Source organism: Somniosus microcephalus, chromosome 30 (genome assembly GCF_052327205.1).
Source record: "Somniosus microcephalus isolate GS21.2 chromosome 30, FLI_Smic_1.0, whole genome shotgun sequence".
NCBI classification, from domain to species: domain Eukaryota; kingdom Metazoa; phylum Chordata; class Chondrichthyes; order Squaliformes; family Somniosidae; genus Somniosus; species Somniosus microcephalus.
This window is the reverse complement of record NC_141016.1, coordinates 25118075-25133958: the sequence shown is the minus strand read 5'-3', so window position 1 is coordinate 25133958 and position 15884 is coordinate 25118075. Positions and strand designations below refer to the sequence as shown.

At 45.5% G+C, this 15884-nt stretch overlaps 1 protein-coding gene across 1 annotated transcript in view; it reads right to left on the bottom strand.

The window, feature by feature from the left end:
• The window catches only part of grk5l (G protein-coupled receptor kinase 5 like), a 241521-nt gene that overhangs the window by 47848 nt on the left and 177789 nt on the right, over positions 1-15884 (bottom strand). Inside the window, exon 4 of the mRNA XM_085971231.1 lies at positions 1179-1256. Within this exon, the coding sequence (XP_085827357.1) occupies positions 1179-1256 (78 nt within the window). The remainder of the gene's footprint in view (positions 1-1178; positions 1257-15884) is intronic.

Here is a 15884-nt window from a genome sequence, read left to right as displayed (position 1 = left end):
ATCTGCCATGTGTCTGCCCATTTCACCAGTCTGTCTGTGTCCTGCTGAAGCCTGTTACTATCCTCCTGATTATTGAGTTTTGTGTCATCTGCAAACTTTGAAATGATGCCCTGTATACCCAAGTCCAGGTCATTAATATATATCAAAAAGAGCAGTGGTTCCAATACCGACCCCTGGGTAACACCAGTCTATGCTTCCCTCCAGTCTGAAAAACAACCATTCACTGCTACTCTCTGCTTTCTGTCCCTTAGCCAATTTCATATCCACGCTGGCACTGTCCCTTTAATCCCATGGGCTTTAATTTTGCTAAAAGTCTATTATGTGGTACTTTGTCAAACGCCTTTTGAAAGTCCATATACACAACATCAACCGCACTGCCCTCATCAATCCTCTCCGTTACTTCATCAAAGAACTTGATCAAGTTCTGTCCTTAAAAATAACAGAAAATCAATGGCATTAAAATCCAAAACCATCAGTGCTCCACATCTTTGTAGTTAGTCAAGGTGGGAGACTGACTGCTCCAATCGCAACATTCAAAAGAGAAAGAGTTTAGAATGGATTTAATAGCCGGACCTTTTTTTAGTGTTTGCCATACACCGACTTGATTGACTGGCTGCTCATCTGGGGGAGGGGGGGTGGGTGGTTACTCGTCTTTGGGACCTGCTGGAAATGGGGCCCATGCAGAGCTGAGAAAAGAAGGACAAATGTTCCAACTACTCACCGCTCAGCACCCCAAACACAGCTCCACCTTAAACGCAGCAAAACGTTTGGCCAGCATTTCTCACGGCACCAGCAGCAACCTTTGGCAAAGGGGCTTTGGTAATTTTTGACAGCATAATAAAGACATCCCAACCTTCAAATGTCCCATTATACGCCAGGCGATCAGAGACTGGCTGCTCTTCTGCCTCTAAGTAGATATAACATAGATAGTAGGGCATGTGTGGGTGAGGGAGGGGCATTTCCACTGAATCCATTCCAAAATCAAGATCCAACTTCACTGATGTTCTCATCTGGGCTATTTTGTTCTTTTATCAACTTCTACCAGGTCCAGATGGAAGGAGAATTGGTGGGGAGGGGAGAAATGGAGGGATAATATCGGAAAACTCAATAACTTTGCTGTGATTTCTCTGTGGCATGCTTGTGAATCAATCAAGTTTTGGAGAAAATATATTTCATACCTCCACTGTGAGAAACCTCCGAATGACCTCTTCAGCTTTCTCCTTCCTTTTCTCGTCAGGCGTCACCTCGTAGTCTACCTGGAGAAGGACAAGCACAAGCCATCGTTTAACAGTTGCACCTGGAGTTTATTCAGGTCTCACATTATCCACAATGCCCCAGCGACTAATGACCCTACAACGCTGGTAAAGTCAACGGCTCCAACTGTCCCCGCTGCTCAGGCCATAAGGGGGTCAAAGATCATTGAAAAGAACTGTGATATCTTGGGACGCAGCATATATATATACAACTGCACAACATGGCTTCCGGTAAGAATTGTACTGCATATGGCTTTATTATTATATACATCAGTCGTCACAAGGTGGTGCTATTACACTTCTCCCTCCTTATTGAAGTTAATTATAGCAAATAATCATTGTACATGACTTGCATGGTATACACAACTCTTGGTACACATTTCTCAAATGGAACCCATTTTATGTTTCCAAATTCTACTATAGAATTCTGTAACACAAACAAAAAGATATGAACTTATTTTCCATATTTATCGATTAAACTTAACCACTGGTTTTCTGTTTCGAAGAGGATACCTTCTTTCTTGAACAGAACTTTCAGATCTTGTTGTAGGACTTTGACTCATTCTAGGCTGAGTCTGCGTAGAATGTTTCTCCAAGGGCTGACCTTGATCTACATTTGGACTCTACACTTTCAGACTGTTTGTCTGCTTGACTCGGGCTCAGACTTAAATTCTGACTTTTTCTTGGACTTGTTTCTGGTACGTCTGATGTAGGATTTGCTACTGGTGCTCTACTTGTAACAAGACTACCTGATTCATCAAAATAAATGGAATCAACCCAACTTTCAACTCCTTCCACATCTGTAGGTAAGATATGATCAATGTGAACAAACCTAACCTTTCCATGATCAAACATCCTGACCAAATATGTGCGAGGCCCACATATCTTCATTACTCTTCCTGGTAACCACTTTAACCATTTATGGTGATGGTTCTTCACTCTAACATTCTGGTTCAACTTCACACTTCTGTAACTCTACCTTTATCATGACTCTCTGCCTTGATTGTTTCTCTTCTACAGACTGTGCCAAGTTTGGCTTTAACAACGAGAACCTGGTTCGTGGCTGTCATTTGAGAAACAACTCTGCTGGTATGAGGAGTATTCCGATAGGTAATCAGAAAATTTGCCAGTTTGTGGTCCAACGACAACTGACGTTTCTTTGGATTTGGATCCAACATTTGCTTGACGAGGGCACGTTTGACAATTTGTACTGTGCACTCTGCTGCACCATTTGAAGCAGGGTGATACGGTGGAACTTTGGTATGTTTCACACCATTTCTGCTCATGAACTGTGTGAGCTCTTTTGAACAAAATTGCGGTCCATTATCAGACACAATTTCTTCTGGGAGGCCGTATGAAGAAAACAATCCTTGCAAATTGTCTAGTGTTTTGTTTGTTGTTATTATCCACATCGAAAACACCTCTACCCACTTAGAGTCACTATCTAACACTATGAACAATTGCTGTCCTTCTAGCTCAGCAAAATCTACATGTAACCTTTGCCACACTCTGGGAGGCCATTTCCATGGCTGTAATGGTACTGATGGTGGTTTCTTACTCACCGATTGACATGTTGTACACTGACTGATTATGTACGCTCTCTCTTTAGCTAAACCTGGCCACCATAAGTAACTGCGTGCAAAGCTCTTGGTCAAGCACATTCCCAGGTGCTGGTTATGAAGATCTCCGAACAACTTAGACCTGAACCTATTTGGGATAACCACTCTTGCTCTCCACATGATACAATCTTTATCTACCAACAATTCATTCCTACGAATGAAGTATGGATGGGTATCTTCCTCTGATACCTGGTTTGGCCATCCATTTGCTATGTAATCATACCCCTTTGACATAATTGGGTCATGTTTGGTTGCCCTACCAATCTCTTCAGCTGTGACTGGCAGCTCATCAATGTATGAGAAATAGAACACTTCTTCCCTATTGGGTGTAACTTGTGATGGAGATGGCAACCTGGACATGCTAGCTTGATCTCCTTAGATACATCATAGTGAGCTAACATGATGCTCTCTACTAACTGGCTTTTACACTCTTTGTCGCTGTGTCGCATTCTTTTGACCACTTCCAAGGGACCTGTTTTCTCAACAGCTCATTCAGTGGATGTAACAATGTAGCCAAGTTTGGGAGGAACTTTCCGTAATAATTCAAAAGACCCAAAAATGATCGGAGTTCAGAGACATTCTTGGATGCAGGTGCATTTCTGATTGCATCCAGCTTTCCATTGTAAACCATCTTTGTCTACTCTGTGCCCGAAGTACTCCACTGAGTTTTGAAACATCTCGCACTTGTGAGCTGTCACTCGTACTCCGTGCTTCTCTAGCCGTTTGAGCATTTCATTCAACACCTCATCATGGATTTGCTTGTTTGGTGCTGAAATGAGTATGTCACCCAAATAACACACTACCCCTTCAATGCCTTGCAAAATTTGGTTCATCACCCCCTGGAATATGTCGGGGGCAGAAGACACTCCAAATGGTAGCCTATTGAATTGATATAGGCCTCGGTGAATATTTATAGTCAAGCATGACTTGGACTCTTCATCTAACTCAAGTTGTAGGTAGGCGTTTGTTAGATCTAACTTCAAAAAGATCTGGCCACCTGCCAGTGTTGTGAACAAATCTTCCACATTTGGCAATGTATTGGGTAGATTACATTCTAGAACCTGGTTTACGGTTACCTTATAATCACCACACAACCTTACCATCTGACTTAGGTACAACAACAATGGGTGTAGCCCAATTACTCAGATCTACCTGAGAGATAATGTTCTCAGTTTCTAGTCTTTTGAGTTCTTGCTCAACGTTCTCCTTGAGTGCGTATGGTACGGGACGTGGCTTGCAGTAAACTGGTCTTGCGTCCTTCTGCACTCTGACACTTGCCTTGAAGTCTTGGATCGGACTGTCTGTTTTGCTGAACACCTTCGGATACTGCTTGATGACATCATCTTTCGATGCATATTTCGCTTCCACACGAAAAATCTCACTCCAATCCAGCTTCAGTGATCCCAACCAATTTCTACCGATCAAGACAGGCTTGTCTCCTGCCACTACTATGAGAGGCAAGCTCTGACACTGATTCTTGTATTTCCCTGGTATGCTGACACTTCCTACCACAGGGATTTGCTCCCCTGACTAGCCTCGCAGCTCTACCTTCGATTTCTCTAGTTGATAATCACAGAACTTGTCGCGATATAGTGATTCCGGTACTACGCTCACGGATGCACCAGTGTCGATTTCCATGGGTATCCTGGTTCCTGCGACATCTACTTGGATAACGATACCTCGCGAATCGCTGTTAGATACCTTCGTACTCCTGATGATGTGAATCTCCAGGAACTCCTCATCCTGTTTCTGCTATGCAACGGTATGTAGTGTCTGCCGATTTCTACTTCAAGCATTGCCAGTCAGTTTACTCTTCTGTCGGCACGCCTTCGCAAGATGCCCAGTTTTCTTGCAGTAGAAACACTCTGCCTTCACATATGGACAGCTTGGAGCGATGTGTTGTCCCAGGCACCAATAGCACGACTTCAATGCACTGTTACCTTGGCCAGTTGCTGAGACCTTGGGGCCCAACTGCCTTTTACTTTTAGCCTGCAGCCGATTCACCTCGGTTGTCTGACGACTGGAAATGGCGCAGAACTCTCGAGAGTATCGGTCGGCCATATCCATCGACATAGCTGCCTGACAAGCTAAGTCAAAAGTCAAGTTAGGGGTTGTCAACAATTTACTTCTGATATGTTCATTTTTCAACCCACAAGCAAAGCGGTCATGCAAAGCTTGGTCCTGAAAGTTTCTGAAATGACAGCGAATGGATAGCTTATTTAATGCTACAATGTACTCACTGATACCCTCATCGTTTAATTGATTGCGTGTTCCAAAACGATAACTTTCAGCAACTTCCAGGGGCTCAGGACTGCAGTGCAATCTCCTTCAGTGGCGTGTCCTTCGGCTTGGTAGGAACAAGCACATTTTTCAGGGTTTCCTACACCTCACTTCAATCAACAAAATAGCCCTTTTCCTTTCTAAAACCGCCCGGTTACGGTTTACATCATCGAGGACTTCGATGATACTATTCGCGGTGAAAAACATTCCTAGCCACTCCACATATGCTCCGAAAGTCTCTCGGTCGCGATCAAACTCACCCAAGCACCCTATTATTCCCCTCGGCTCGGCCAACTGGACTCTGGCAATGCCGACAGTTCAACCACGTGTGCTTGAAGTTACCTCGGATCCTGCAAAACGAAGAACATCGAACAGTCCCTCCGTTGGTTGGCAGGATTATCCTCCAACAAAAATTTCAGCTGGGGAATCCGCAATCCCATCCTCCCTCGTCGCCAGTTCTGTGATATCTTGGGACACAGCATATATATACACAACTGCACAACATGGCTTCCGGTAAGAACTGTACTGCACATGGCTTTATTGTATACATCAATAGTCCACCAGGTGGCGCTATTACAAGAACGAAGGGCAGAGGGGAGAAAAGAACGTGAATTAAAAGAAGAAAAGCTATGGCACAATTTAATGAAATATTGAATGGCTCCATAAAGAGAAATTGTCAGTGTTCTTTGGTGTAAGGCTTCATTGTGTTTGAGTGCACATTTGAATTATCTCTTCCGTTTACTGATACTTTGGACTGGTGCAATAGAACCATTGACTACAAACACAGAGTACTAAGTAGTTTCCCAATCTAGCATTTCACATGAAGCCACTGGCGCTCGTGTAGGGAGCAGTATTTTTTTGAAGGGACTCAGGGAATTTCTGTCTTAAAACAGCTCGCGAACAGAAGGACCCAGGAAACTGATGGAAACTGCAGATCCAGATAGGGATGGTTTGCATTTTCTCCAATACTTAAAAGGTCAACGACTTAAATTTTGTAGCTGCTTCTGTGCGATAAAGATCTACCAAGAGTAACAATAAACCACTTGGGTTCCAACCATATGACCTAATTTGGAGACGCACTCATCAACCAACATTCCCCAGTTCAGAAACCACAAGACCCAAAGTTCAGGAATAGTAGCATAATGGTTATATTACTGGACTGATAATCCAGAGGCCTGGACTAATGGTCTGGAGACTATGAGTTCAAATCCCATCACGGCAAATTAAATAAATCTGGAATTTAAAAAATGCTAGCATCAGTAATGGTGACCACGAAACTATTGGATTATCATAAAAACCCATCTGGTTCACCAATGTCCTTTACGGAAGGGAATCTGCCGTCCTTACCCGGTCTGGCCTATATGTGACTCCAGACCCACAACAATGTGGTTGACTCTTAAAATGGCCCTCAGTTATCAAGGAGGTGGCTCACCACCACCTTCTCGAGGGCAATTAAGGATGGGCAATAAATGCCGGCCCTGCCAGCGACGCCCACATCCCGTGAATGAATGTTTAAAAAAAATTGTATTATTCTGCTGCTACATTTAACTGGTGTAAACACCGGGATGTCCAAGCCAGTGGATTCTTGGGTCACACCGGAGTGCATCATGGAGTTTTCATTCATCGTCTCATGAATTTGCATCCACCTCAACTTACTTATAACACCAGATCTTGGCGTTCTGATCTAGGATCTAGTATTCACCAGTGTAAACAATGCTCCAATCAGGACAACGAACGAATGAGCACTGTAAACAAAAACAGTAAATTGGCTGAATCGCCAGTGCTCAGAGGCCGTCTGTTAGCCATGGGCCACCATCTGGACACCTCTGCTTTAAGGCCACAAGGTATAAACACATCCTGAGATCAATCAGCGGCGAATGGCTCTGAGGCACATCCTGAGGTCAGTTAGATTAAATTCCATGGGAGTTTTCTCTAAACTGACTGTTTTTTTTTAATCGTTATATATTGGAACTGAACATCAGGCGTTGTGCATAATGGGCGGCCGATCCGATACGGCCCTGTTTTGCTTCACCGCCCGAGGCGAATTTCTTGTCCGAAGTGTCCCAATTGCACGTGTGAGCAAATGTGACAACTGAAGTGTTGAGTGACTTACCTCCAACTTTTCTATACAGACTAGCAGATGTCCCAAGACAGTGCTGATGGCGAGCCTGTTGTTGGAGATGCTGTTTGATACTATGTGATGTATCACATATTAGCAGGTCCACTGACGTGAATAGATATTAGGAGAACGTTGGCAGTACTTTTGAGGTCAAACCAAGTGATTATCTTCATACTTTTGTGGAAATTGCAAACCAGCTCTCTTATGCTGGTTTCACTTTCTGCTGAATTTTATCTCTCGCCATTTTTAAAGTAGGGGTTACAGAGGACGCTGTTCTAGTTTGTAGGTAAGAGGCACGTAGCAGTCCTGGGGCGGTGGGGGGAGGGGGAGTGAGGGGGGGGGGAGAGGGGAGGAGGGGAGGGAGAGAGGGGAGAAGGGGAAAGAGGGGAGGAGGGGAGAAGGGGGGAGGGGGGAGGAGGGGGGAGGGGGGGTGGGGAGAGGTCATGTAGTTGTTGGGATGATGGTCCAGGGGACTGTGAGCAGTGGGAGGGGGAGTGGGACAAGTGGACTGATGTCGGAGGCATGAATTTTTTGGAGAGGGGATTCTTGGGAGAAGTGGGGTTTAGTCGAAGGTCGCAGGTGCTGGGACAAGGGTGGAATGGTGTCAAAGGGGCTTGGGTATCTAAGGACATTGCCAGATTGGGGGCACGATTGCGCAGTGTGGAAGTAATGGGGCTGCAAGGCTTTCAAATGATTTGGAAGACGGGTATTGGAGGCATAAGGTGGACAGGGATCTGGAACTGGGATGTTCTAGTGTTTGGGGGGGAGAGGGGCTGGTATGTTGTAGTGTTTGGGGGGGGGGGGGAAGTGAGGCTGGGACGTGGTCATTTTTTGGGGGAGGAGGGGTGAGGAATGATGGCCAATAGGGAGCAGAGCCAATCAAGGACAGGGGCTAAAGAGGCGAGCAGGGAGAATAAAGGCTGTAAGCCTTTCTGAAAGTCTCCTCCCACTGAACTGGGAAGCCTGCTCTATTTGTTTTAAGTGTCGTGTGAGCTTATGCTGCAATCATTAACCGTACAGAGGAGCAGAGGCATTGGACAGTGACCTAAGAAAATTACTAGGCACTTGGTCTGAGTATTAAACAAGGCTTTAATCAACTGTTTTTCAACATGGAGATCTAGTTGTGTCCTTCACTAGTTCCTGTTAAAGAATGTCCTGAGCAAGCTGGGCCCATGCCCGAGTATTTATACTCTCCCTGGACAGTGCCACCAGCAGGCCACCCAGTATTATTACATAAGTCATTTCCACATGAATGACAAGATTCATGTCAGACAGCATCTAAATGTGGAGGAATAACAGAGAGATGGGTTTCGCATCGCTCTTCCAAAACCCTCGAACTGTGCTGGCAGAGGCAAAATGAACCCGAGGCGCTGACCTTGTGCAGCATTAGCTCCAGTTGACCACCCAGTGCCAACACGATACTCCGGAATACATCGCAAATCACAATAGACAAGATGCAGCAAATGCTGCGCTTACACAGGAGCAGGAGGAGGCCATTCAGCCCCTCGAGCCTGCTCCGCCATTCAATCAGATCATGGCTGATCTGTAACACAACTCCATTTATCCAGTGTTGGGCTTGCTAAAAGGTAGCAAGCTCGGTGCCGCTCCTCTCACCCCGGCCATTACTAGGGCGGTGCTGTAAGATTGCCATATCGTGACTTCAAACAGGAAATACTAGATCAGTAACAACACGTCTCCACGTCACTTGGCTGGGCGGAGATGAGCCACAGCAATTTGTCAGGCTTCATTTTACAACACAGTCCGAGGCAAACACGAGGAATGAACAAACTGATGAGCAGCAACAGTGAATGACTTTTACACTGGGATTTCGCGAGTGAATCCTTGCTGCAGGAAAGCCCGCTCAAAAAGCACTGCTTTAATTGTGACAAGTTCGCCTCCCGAAAATTGACTCTGATTGAGACAGGGCGTTAGAGGAGCTCCTCGTCCTTCCTTCTGTTCAGAATTGAGTGCCTAATCAGTATAAACATAATCATTCTACGGGGAGGTGCACAAGGATCTGTCTCACTGATCGGTAAAGGCCAACAGAATACATGTCACTGCAGCACGCACTGATATACATACGCAGATATGTACATCAACAGGACTGCCTGCACGTGCCAGGCCCAGTGTTGTACAATGCAAGTCACCTCCACTTGGTTATAAACCAGCAGGGGCAGCTGATGTTCCGGCCGGCACCTCCACTTGAGCACCAGTCCGTAATTCTCATCATTTGCCTAGGTGGCGATGGGCAGTCGAGTCGGCCACGTAACTTGCGGTCTTGTACTGGTTCAAGTAATTCCTATGGGTTCTGCATATAATGCTGAATGCAAAACCTGTACCACAAGTTACGTCAGTGAAGTGGTGCCGCCTCTTCCCCCCCCCCCCAGGCACTGCTAGGTGCTGCTCTCACACCTGTTTGTACTGTGGAAACTTGGATCAACACCACGATCTTCCTCTTAGAAATCTGCTTCGAGTAACCCTTGGATTAGTCACTAGCTGCCAATGACACCGGGATTAGCAGTGACACGGAGTTTCTATTGTGCCTACATTTTAAAGTGACGTTGGCGAAAGAATAGCAGCAAGAGGCCCTCCTGAACCACCCAAGATCCCCAGGTTAATCTCACCCTCAGCAGTCCTTGAAACTCAAGACCCGTTGACATGGCCTGAAAATGTCGTCGTGCAGAGCTTGGTGTGTGTGCGGGCCCCTGGGTTCTATAATGTGTGGGACACTAATGCCACTTGTCAGTGGTTTAACACACAGAGTCTGCAAAGGGGTATAGACAGGCTAAGTGAGTGGGCACAATTTTGGCAGATGGAGTACAATGTGGGAAGAAGCGAGGTTATCCACGTTGGTAGGAAAAATAAACAAGCAAATTATTATTTAAATGGAGAGAGACTACAAAATGCTGCGGTACAGAGGGATCTGGGTGTCCTTGTACATGAAACACAAAAAATTAGCATGCAGGTACAGCAAGTAATTAGGAAGGCAAATGGAATGTTGGCCTTTATTGCAAGGGGGATGGAGCATAAAAGTAGGGAAGTCCTGTTACAACTGTACAGGGCGTTGGTGAGATCACACCTGGAGTACTGCGTACAGTTTTGGTCTCCTTATTTAAGGAGGGATATACTTGCATTGGAGGCAGTTCAGAGAAGGTTCACTAGGTTGATTCCTGAGATGAAGGGGTTGTCTTATGAGGAAAGGTTGAGCAGGTTGGGCCTACACTCATTGGAGTTTAGAAGAATGAGAGGTGATCTTATTGAAACATGTAAGATTCTGAGGGGGCTCGACAGGGTAGATGCAGGGAGGATGTTTCCCCTCGTGGGGGAATCTAGAATGAGGGGGCATAGTTTCAGAATAAAGGGGTCGCCCATTTAAAACAGAGATGAGGAGGAATTTCTTCTCTCAGAGGGTCGTGAATCTTTGGAATTCTCTACCCCAGAGAGCTGTGGAGGTGGAGTCATTGAATATATTTAAGGTGGAGATTGACAGATATTTGAGCTACAGGGGAGTCGAGGGTTATGGGGAGCGGGCGGGAAGTGGCGTTGAGGCCAAGATCAGATCAGCCATGATCTTATTGAATGGCGGGGCAGGCTCGAGGGGCCGAATGGCCTACTCCTGCTCCTATTTCTTATGTTCTTATGCTGGCAGTCGTGAGGACCTTGACACCTCACACGATGCCCTGGACACAACCTTTGGTGGATCCCCAGAGAGGCCGTTGGAAGAACAGCTCTGACAGCTCCCAGCGACAAACTCCCGAAGAAAAATAGGGAGAGTGGCAATCGTATATCAAGGATCTCCCATTAAATGCCTCCCTCCACCACCACACTGACAATATAAAAACGCCCTAAACACAGAACCACAAGCACTGAACAGAACCAAGGCAAAAATTGCAATGAAGTTGAACATCACCGATACCAAAAGTTGAATAAATTCCTTCATCTGTGACCTTATCTAAATTTCCCATGGTAACGGAACTCCTGGTTCAGGAATACCTCAGGCCTCGATAGACTTCACTTCATCAAACCATCGGGAACTCAAACAACAGAAGAATTTTAGGGAACATGAATAGACTATTCGGCCATTTTGACTGCTCTCAATAGCACTAGCAGTGTGTTAGCAGTGGCACACTCGCCTCCGAGTCAGAAGGTTGTGGGTTCAAGTCCCACTCCAGAGACTTGGGCACTTAAATCTAAGCTGGCACTCCAGTGCAGTGCTGAGGGAGTGCTGCACTGTCAGAGGTGCCGTCTTTCGGATGAGCTGTTTACCGAGGCCCCGTCTGCCCTCTCAGGTAGATGCAAAAGATCCCATGGCACTATTTCGAGAAAGAGCAGGGGAGTATATCCCCGGTGTCCTGGCCAATCTTTATCCCTCAACCAACATCACTAAAAACAGATTATCTGGTCATTATCGCATTGCTGTTTGCGGGAGCTTGCTGTGCGCGAGTTGGCTGCTGCGTTTCCCACATTACAACAGCGACTACACTCCAAAAGTACTTCATTGGCTGTAAAGCGCTTTGAGACGTCCGGTGGCCGTGAAAGGCGCTATATAAATGCAAGTCTTTCTTTCTTTCTAACCTGCCCTCTTCCCATAGCCCTTAATCCCTTCTCTCTCCAAAGGCATATTCGTTGCCTCTTGAATCCCATTTATAGTGTCTGCTTCAAACAGCTTTCCTGCGAACTTGTTTCTCAGTTCTATTGCCCTCTGCATGAATAAGTTCCACCAGACTATCCCTCTTAACCCATATCTTCAAATACCTGCATCAATTCAGATTTGAACCCAGAGTGAATAAGTCATAATCTTGAAAACTTGATTTTAGGTCTTTCCTATTCCAAAGAGAACAAGTCCAAATTCATTCATCTTGCTCCCTAACTCAGATTGCTGATACCCTGATGCCCATTTGCTGCTCCCCTCTGTACCCTCTCAAGGGCAAGAACATCCTTTCTATGACTAAGTGACCAGATTTAAAAGCACTGTATTCCCGACTAGCTCAGAACTGCTTTGACAGCAGCAATACAACCTGACGTAAGAAAACTACTAGGCACTTGGTCTAAGCGTTAAACAAAGCTTTAATCAACTGTTTTACAACATGGAGGTCTAGTTGTGTCCTTCACTAGTTCCTGTTAAGAATGTCCTGCGCAAGCTGGGCCCATGCCCGAGTATTTATACTCTCCCTGGACAGTGTCACCCGTAGGCCGCTCAGTATTATTTCTTAAGTCTTTCTTTCATGAATGACTGATTCATGTCACAACCTCTTTTGATTTGTCCTTTAACCCTCATTTACTGAAGTTAAGCAGTGCACTTGATGGTTTCACAGATGTATCTACTGTAGTCTCTGAACCTCTTTCATCATCAGTGCACTGTCCCATTTAACACATAGCCCCTCCTGTGGTTCTTCGCTCCCAATTTTACTATTGCACATTAAATTGCATTTGCAACCAGTTTGGCTCAACTCACAGGTGGATTTAAATCCTCCGGAATCTGGTTGCTTCTCAATATTTGCCCTGCTGTCCATTTTGGTATTTGCCAACCTTTTGTTTGAAATAGCTCCATCAATGTTGACCTGAATCTTGTCATTTATGTGGAAATGACTTATGAAATAATACTGGGCGGCCTGCTGGTGGCGCTGTCCAGGGAGAGTATAAATACTCGGGCATGGGCCCAGCTTGCTCAGGACATTCTTTAACAGGAACTAGTGAAGGACATAACTAGATCTCCATGTTGAAAAACAGTTGATTAAAGCTTTGTTTAACGCTTAGACCAAGTGCCTAGTAGTTTTCTTATGTCAAATGTTGCTCTTTTACATAAATGTGGAGGGTCCTCACAATGCTGACTGGACTGTCTCTCTTGTTATGTGCTTCCAGAATGATTTTTTTCCAATTTATGGCTACCCTTTATTTCTTGGTCTTACTTATTTTTCTTGTCTATTTCCTCATCTTCCCTCCTCCTGTGAGGTGTGGTTCCCATGGCACCAGTTTCCCTTTCTTGCATCTTGCCCAAGGGGCCATGTGTGAATTTACACGAGCTCTATCACTGCAAGGGCCCGTCAGAGCCAAATCTCACCAGCTAAGTTATTGCAGAGAGCAACTGAACCTGAGACCTTGCTGGACTGTACGGCTCAGTTAGGCATCGGATAAGCTCAACAGAGTCATTGAAGGAGCAACAGAACAAGGTTAAATCTAAATACTGTATGTAGAAAGGGAGAAGGCAGCCCCAAAGTGACACGACTCAAGGCTTGGAGTGGTGACGACCCACATGCAGAATTCCCAATGTTAGCTTGGAGCTGTCCGGACCAAAAAATCCCTTTTCTAGCATTCAGTATGTTGGGGAAGCCATGAGTAGTCCATATCATTGTGAGAATGTAACTGAGGGACAATTACAGCACAACTGCTATGGGGAGGACGTAGAGAACCAATGGAGCATGCCAGGATAGGGTGGGCGAGGGGCTGAAAGTGCAGGAGATCTTCCCCTGAAAAAGGCTTGAGGGGTACATGGATGGGAGGAAAAGGTGTTTGAAATGGAGAAGGTGAATCTTGAATCTGATTGTGGGAGTGAAGCTAGAGTCAATTATAAAAGTTAAAAAGGTAATTACGCTGCTCCTTAGAAATAGACCTCTACCATCTAGAAGGACAAGGGCATAGGAACACCACCACCTCCAAGTTCCCCTCCAAGTCACACACCATCCTGACTTGGAGGCATTGGCTTTAGCGGTGGAGAGAAGGCGGGCGGTGCTGTACCCGTCAACTGGCAGGAGGCCCTCGCCACAAGTCTGCCGCACTATGTGGAGGGAGGTGGCACACCACGTCACGGGCAGCACTGTGGTCCCCAGGGCCCACACCCAGTGCAGGAAGAAGCTTAACAACCTCACACGGGGTAGTCAGGGTGAGTGAAGGCTTCAACAACTGCTGCATACCACCATCTGTACCACAAGCTTCACACACTGCTCAAGGCACCACACCCCCAACACTCACCCATCAACAATCTCTACCGAGCAACACTCACACCCACATCTCATACCTTGCACACAATGTTAGCTATTCAACTATGGCAGGCACAAGGGTCATTAGTTATTAGAATTCATGTCATATGTGTTACATGTTTATAGATAGTTATTAATTGTGTTTGGAATATTTTGTGGTGTCTCTCATTTCACCTTTGTGCCCAGGAGGACGCTGTGATATGGCGTGAGACAGGGATTGTATGATGGGGATGTGGTGAGCTACAGGATCTGGGGTTTCATTCATGTGAATCAGATTATGATGAGCCGGTCATGGACAACCCACCCGGAAGGCCGATTGTCTCACTGCCTCCGCCCTCCCTCCTGTTCCTTATCCTCCTTGTCCTCCTCTTTGTCATCCTCCTCCTCTGCCTCGTCAACCTCTCCTCATCCTCCTGAGGTAATCCCGCAATCCCGCAGCTCCCGTGACAGTGTTGTGAGCAGGAGCCTTTTACGAATAATGAGTGGCTTCTGCATTTGAATCAACACTCCCGGTCACCAAAAAAACTTGAAATAACTAAACAAAGCTGTTTACATAGGATATACGGCACAGAAATAGGCCATTCGGCCCAACCAGTCTGTGCGCCACTCGAGCCTCCTCCCGTCTTTCCTCATCTAAATCTATAAGCCTAACCCTCTATTCCCCAATCCCTCATATGCTTATCTAACCGCCCCTTACTTGCACCTATATTATTTGCCTCAACTACTGGCTGTGGGAGCGAGTTCCACATTCTCACCACTCTTTGGTAAAGAAGTTTCTTCTGAATTCCCTATTGGATTTCTTGGTGACTATCTTATATTGATGGCCTCTAGTTATGCTCTTCCCCACAAGTGGAAACATTCTCTCTGTATCCACTCTATCAAAACCTTTCATAATTTTAAAGACCTCAATTAGGTCACCCCTCAGCCTTCTTTCAAGAGAAAAGAGACCCAGCCTGTTCATCCTTTCCTGATATGTATACCCTTGCATTTCTGGTATCATCCTTGTAAATCTTCTCTGCACCCTCTCCAGTGCCTCTATATCCTTTTTATAATATGGCGACCAGAACTGTACGCAATACTCCAAGTGTGGTCTAACCAAGGTTCGATACAAGTTTAGCATAACTTCTCTACTTTTCAATTCTATCCCTCTAGAAATAAACCCTAGTGCTTGGTTTGCTTTTTTATGGCCTTGCTAACCTGTGTCGCAACTTTTAGTGATTTGTGTATTTGTACTCCGAGATCCCTTTGTTCCTCTCCCCCACCTAGATTTGCACCCTCCAAGTAATAAATGACTTCCCTATTCTTCCCATCAAAATGTAATACCTCACATTTATCTGTGTTGAAATTCATTTGCCAATTATATGCCCATTCTGCAAGTTTATTAATGTCCTCCTGTAATTTGTTGCAGTCCTCCTTAGTATTGACTATCCCCCCCAAATTTGGTATCATCCGCAAATATAGACATTGTGTTTTTGATTCCAAAGTCTAAATCATTAATATAAATTGTGAACAACAGTGGTCCCAGCACTGATCCTTGTGGAACACCATTACCCACCTTCTGCCACTGTGATTGTTACCTTTTACCCCTACTCTCTGCTTTCTGTCTTGAAACCAGCTAGCTATCCATTCTGCTACA